Below are 6,464 nucleotides of genomic sequence, written 5' to 3' on the forward strand. Positions count from 1 at the left end.
CTTTGCAGAACACCTCCACTTGGTTCACAATAAACAACTTCACCTGCCAGTCGCGAACCATTTTAACTCCCCCTCCCATTCTTTAGATGACATGTCAATCATGGGCCTCCTGCACTGCCACAATGAAGCCACCCGAAGGTTGCAGGAACAGCAACTCATATTCCGCTTGGGAACCCTGCAGCCCAATGGTATCAATGTGGACTTCACCAGCTTCAAAATCTCTCCTTCCCCCACCGCATCCCCAAACCAGCCCAGTTCGTCCCCTCCCCCCACTGCATCACACAACCAGCCCAGCTTGTCCCCTCCTCCACTGCATCCCAAAACCAGTCCAGCCTGTCTCTGCCTACCTAACCTGTTCTTCCTCTCACCCATCCCCTCCTCCCACCTCAAGCGCAACTCCATTTCCTACCTACTAACCTCATCCCACCTCCTTGAACTGTCCGTCTTCCCTGGACTGACCTATCCCCTCCCTATCTCCCCACCTATACTCTCCTCTCCACCTATCTTCTTTTCTCTCCACCTTCGGTCCGCCTCCCCCTCTCTCCCTATTTATTCCAGTTCCCTCTCCCCATCCCCCTTTCTGATGAAGGGTCTAGGCCCAAAACGTCAGCTTTTGTGCTCCTGAGATGCTGCTTGGCCTGCTGTGTTCATCCAGCTTCACACTTTATTATCTTGAACAGAGTCAGCATGGTTTTACAAAAGGGAAATCATGCTTGACAAATCTATTGGCATTTTTCAAGGAAGTAACTAGAAAGGTGGATAAGGGAGATTCAGGGAATATGATTCACTTGGACTTTCAGAAGGCTTTTGATAAGTTCCCACATAAGAGAAAAGCATGCAAACTTAGAGCACATGGGATTGGGAGTAGTGTACTGACATGGAGAGAGAACTGGTTGGCAGAAGGAAGCAAAGTCAGATCAAAAAGATCATTTTTCAAGTAGCAGGCAGATGGGTACCAGAGAGAGCTCATCCATTTACAATAAATATTACTGATTTACAGAATGGAACTAAATGTAATATCTCCAAGTTTGCCGATGACACAAAGCTGGGTGGGAGGGTGAACTATGAGGACTATTCAGAAATTTCAGTGTGAATTGGACAAAGTTGAGTGAGTGTGCAAACACATGGCAGATGCAGTATAAGGCAGATAAACTCGAGGGCATCCATTTGGTTGCACAAGGAAGAAGGCAAATTATTAATCTGAATGGTAATAAACTGCAAAAGGGGAAGGTGTAGAGATACCTGGGTGTCCTTGTATACCAGTCACTGAAAGTGAGCATGCAGGTGCATCAGGCGGTGCAGAAGGTAAATGATACACTCGCCTTCACAGTGAGAGGATTTGAATACAGGAGCAGGGATGTCTTGCTGCAATTACACAGGACCTTGAAGAGACTGCACCTGAAATACAGTTTTGTTCTCATTATCTGAGGAAGGATGTTTTGGCGATGGAGCGACTGCAGCGAAGGTTTATCCCAGACTGATTTGTGGGAATGGCAGGACTGACATATGAAGACAGATAGATTGATTACGGTCATTTGGTATGGTTCTGAGAGAGCGAACAGACTCAAAACATTAACTCTGCTTTCTCTCCACAAAAGCTGCCAGATCTGCTAACTTACTCGAGCAATTTCTGTTTTTGTTCAGTTAGATATGTTCACCGCAGTTTAGAAAAACAAGGGGGCAAGTCTTAGAAACCTATACAAAATATCTGTGGGACTAGACAGGGTAAACATGGGAATTTCAGAACCAGGCATCACAATCTGAGGATACAAGGTAAACCTTTTAGGACTGAGATGAGGAGAAATTTCTTCACCCAGAGAGTGGTCAGCCTGTGGAATTCTTTGTCACAGAAAGCAGTAGAGACAAAAATATTGAGTGCATTCAAGCAGGAGTTAAGTATAGTTCTTGGCATTAAAGGGATCAAAGGATATGGGGAGCAATCAGGAACAGGGACTGAGTTGGATGATCAGGTATGGTCATGTAGAATGGTGGAGCATGGACAAAGAGTTGAATGGCCAACTCCTTCTCCTGTTTTCTATGTTTCTAAATTTGGATGAAAGAGTGTATAATGGAAACCTAATTAGTACAAAATGTGTGACTTTGACGTTAGAACTCAGGTCTGTCTGCATGTCCTGGGCAAAGTGTCACTACTGTTGAACTTGTTTCATTGGAAGTCTTTAGCTGGCGTTGACACCCCATGTTTGAGAATTTGAGGACATGAGTTAAAGGTTGTTGACACATCACAATGCTACATCTTAGGTAATTAAATTGAGTATGGGGTCTGGCAGCAAACAACAGAAACTGAAAGAAGACCACAGTTTGCACAGTCTAATTCTTTAGCAACCACAAAAGAGTGGCTTACCCCAGTTTGTTCCCACGTTATCTGTCAAGTCTATCTCTTGCTTTGTAGCATCATGAGGTGCCAATCTGTGATCTGTTACATACTGACGTCAATGACAACACACAGTGACATGATGTTCCCGTCAGCGACTAGGCTCCAGCAGTTCAGTTTTCCTGCTTCCTACCACCATACATGCTCCCTACACGTAAACACATATTCATCCAAAGTATGCAAGCTATAAAAATGAACAGCCCGTTTTTGGCGAAATTGCCTAATTAATAATTTTTAATTATAGTGTTTGTTTTTGTTTTGCATTACTCTCCCCTGAAAGCAGCATGAGGTTCTATGACAGAAGGCCGTGAGGATCCATTAATCCCTTTTGCTGGCCAGCATTTTATTTTTTTTTGCACGACAGAGAATGCAAAAGCTGTTGTGCAACAACAATGAAAGGGTCCTGTGAAGTTAGACCTGACAGTTGTGAATCAGGAGGCTGTAATGTGAGCCCCTGTAAGGGCAGTCAGATGGATTTTTACCAGAATCACAAGTTTGCTGGCCTAAGGCAGGCCCTGACTGTAAATGATCGCAGCAGTTTCTCTTCCAGACTAGGTCATGAACTCACACACACACACACACACACTTCGTCACCTACAAACTTTACAGATAGATTCACAAAGCTGAAGGAGGGGCTGTCTAACATTGCAATGGGGTTATTGATTTTTTTTTACCGTTCGCGCTGCCTCCGCCCAGGTCCGTCCTTTCTTTTTCCTCTGTTTCTCCTTCATGTCGGTTCAGGGGGAAAAGGCTGACAGTTGCTGAAGGTTATGGAGACTCTGTGCAGGCTGTGGGTGGGGATCTGTCTCTCCCTCTCTCTGTGTCAGTCTCAGTGAGTGACAGCCCAGCTCCTGCACAGTACACCCCCACCCACTATCTGTCTCTGTCTCTGTCTCTCTGACCCTCCCTCTCTCCCTCTCTCTGTGTCAGTCTCAGTGAGTGACAGCCCAGCTCCGGCACTGTACACCCCCACCCACTATCTGTCTCTGTCTCTGTCTCTCTGTCCCTCCCTCTCTCCCTTTCTCTGTGTCAGTCTCAGTGAGTGACAGCCCAGCTCCTGCGCTGTACACCCCCACCCACTATCTCTCCCTGTCTCTGTCTCTCTGACCCTCCCTCTCTCCCTCTCTCTGTGTCAGTCTCAGTGAGTGACAGCCCAGCTCTGGCACTGTACACCCCCACCACTACCTGTCTCTGTCTCTCTGTCCCTCCCTCTCTCCCACTCTCTCTGTGTCAGTCTCAGTGAGTGACAGCCCAGCTCCTGCGCTGTACACCCCCACCCTCTATCTGTCCCTGTCTCTGTCTCTCTGACCCTCCCTCTCTCCCTCTCTCTGTGTCAGTCTCAGTGAGTGACAGCCCAGCTCCTGCACTTTACACCCCCACCCGCTATCTGTCTATCTCTCTGTCCATCCCCCTCTCCCACTCTCTCTGTGTCAGTCTCAGTGAGTGACAGCCCAGCGTCTACACTGTACACCAGCAACCCACCCCCAGCCCTCCCCCTCCCCACTCTCTCTCTCTCTCTCTCTCTCTCTATTTCTATCTCTCTGTCCCCCCCACTCTCTATCCCCTCCCCTCTCTCTCTGTTCCTTCCCCTCTCTGTGTCTGTCCTCTCTCTCTGTGTGTCCCCCCCCCTCTCTCTCTCTCTCTCTCTCTGTGTCCCTCTGTCTCCTCCTCTCTCTGTCTCTCTCACATGATACAGATCCCGCCCAGGCACACAGTGCAAACACGTCATGTACAGTAAAACAGGAAATAACATCATTCACACACACAGGCTTATGGAGATACATAGACACGGTCTCTAACACAGACTCATATAAACACACAATGTCACATCCGTTCACACACACAGAGATTTATACAGAACTCTCTCACACACACACATTCAGAATCTCTTACACATGCTCACACACAAACTCTCTCCAAAACACACTCATACACAGAGACTCTAACACACGCACTTACAATAGACTCTAACACTTGATCAAACACACACTCTCTGACACATGCTCATATTCACACTCTCAAACACACACAAATACTCTTTAACACACATACAAACTCCTTTTAACACATGCTCACGCACAGACTCTCTAACACACACTCATTCACACACAGACTCCAACACACGCTCATACACACAGACTCTAACACAGGCTCTCAAACACACACACTGACACACACTATAACACACAGACTCTCTTACACACAAAAACACACATAGACTCTCTAACACACTAACAAACACACACTACACACACACATACACACACTGTAACACACAGACTTTCTAACACAGTGTGGAGCTGGATGAACACAGCAGGCCAAGCAGCATCCGTGTTCCTGAGATGCTGCTTGGCCTGCTGTGTTCATCCAGCTCCACACTTTGTTATCTTGGATTCTCCAGCATCTGCAGTTCCCATTATCTCTGATACACTTTCTAACACAGGCTCTCTAACACACACACACACTCTAACACAGACACACAGATTCTCTAACACACACACACTCACACTCTCTAGCACATACACACTGACTCTAACACACACTAACATACACACACTGTAACACACACACACGCACGCACACACACACACACACACACACACACACACACAGACAGGCGAAGGATTCTAAGGAAGGGTCACTGGACCCGAAACATTAACTTTTTTTTCACAGATGCTGCCAGACCTGCTGAGCTTTTCCAGCAACTTCTGTTTTTGCATACACACACACAGACTTACACACATAAATACAGAATCATACAGACACACAATCACACACAGATGCTTTCTCACACATACCTACAGGCCCAGTCTCTCACACTCAAGAGAGGCTTTTTAACACATACACAGACAGACTCCGACATTCACATACTCTCTCTCACAGGCACATTCGAGTAGCCCCAGTGGAGATTACACTCAGTACCGCGCACTACCAACTGCCTACATTGACTCTCCCCGCTCTTTATTGCCTTTATTCTAGCTGTGAGTTTGTCTCTGGTCTCCCTACCTCACAGCTTTTACCACCAATATCCCCATCCCCCAGCCTGATCACTGTGCTGCTGTTTACAGTAACACAGGAAGCCGCCTCAGCTCCCGGGGATGACACGAGATGCAGGAAGCCGGAAGAAGCTGCTGACTTTATTGTGGAAGACGGAGCTGTAATCCCGGATAGAGCTGGTGGTTGCAAACTTGGGGACTTTTATTGAATATATATATATCCGTTTCTGTGTGATTGTTTTCATGTTCCTGCAGTTCAAGCCCAAGGCAGTTAGAGAGGTAGAGACAGAAACAGTTGAGCCTGTGTGAACTAGTCTTTCATCTGCTTATTCACACAAACGTGCCAGCCACTCCCCAAGTCTCACCACCCCAGATGGGTGCAGAATCTGGCAGCAAATTTAAAGTTGAATTCTCCAGATTCTTATGCGTCCGATGTGCATATACTTTGGGGATTCCAGGATCACCCCCAAAAAAACACAACTTGCTTATACAACGAGAGGTAGTAGGAACTGCCGATGCTGGAGAATTTGAGATAACAGAGTGTGGAGCTGGATGAACACAGCAGGCCCAGCAGCATCAGAGGAGCAGGAAAGCTGATACTGTGTTATTGCTTATACAAAAGTGTGTTGGTTCATCAGAGCACATACATAACATTTAAAATTCCTCTCAGTTGAAACATTGAACTAAAATGATGCATTGTTCTGATCGTAGTGAATGCTATCACCTTGTATCGTACACTTCCATTCATAGCTGATACTGGGTAAGGTTGGTCAGATAATATTTACTGCTAGCAATCTTCCTGTGTCTTTGCTTTGTCTTAGGCCCATCTAAGTGATTAGTTTATAAGGCACTTCCATGGAGTATCTACAAAAGGGCACTGTTTTCATGTAACATGATAGCAACAAATACAACTAAATGTTCATGCAATGGGACGGACGGGAGCTGGTATACACACAACCCCATCTCAAAACTCCTGTAAAATTCCTACAGATTCCTAACCCACAGATTGTGTGTGACTCAAGTAGAACGGGTGGAGCCAATGTAACATGAAAATTAATTCCTTCAGAACTATGACC

The 6,464-nt window shown here is 46.3% G+C and overlaps 1 protein-coding gene across 3 annotated transcripts in view; it reads right to left on the bottom strand.

Moving 5' to 3' along the window:
- LOC125452495 (putative Polycomb group protein ASXL2) overlaps positions 1-3,586 on the bottom strand; it is a 277,746-nt gene extending 274,160 nt beyond the window's left edge. For all 3 annotated transcript variants that reach the window (XM_059645678.1, XM_048531001.2, XM_048530997.2), the window contains exon 1: positions 3,067-3,586. Coding sequence is in view for 1 of the 3 variants with exons in the window: in XM_048530997.2 (XP_048386954.1) it covers positions 3,067-3,123 (57 nt within the window). In the remaining 2 variants the exon portion in view is untranslated. The remainder of the gene's footprint in view (positions 1-3,066) is intronic.
- Positions 3,587-6,464: the final 2,878 nt, after the last annotated feature.

This window comes from Stegostoma tigrinum, chromosome 4, assembly GCF_030684315.1.
Source record: "Stegostoma tigrinum isolate sSteTig4 chromosome 4, sSteTig4.hap1, whole genome shotgun sequence".
Taxonomy (NCBI): Eukaryota; Metazoa; Chordata; class Chondrichthyes; order Orectolobiformes; family Stegostomatidae; genus Stegostoma; species Stegostoma tigrinum.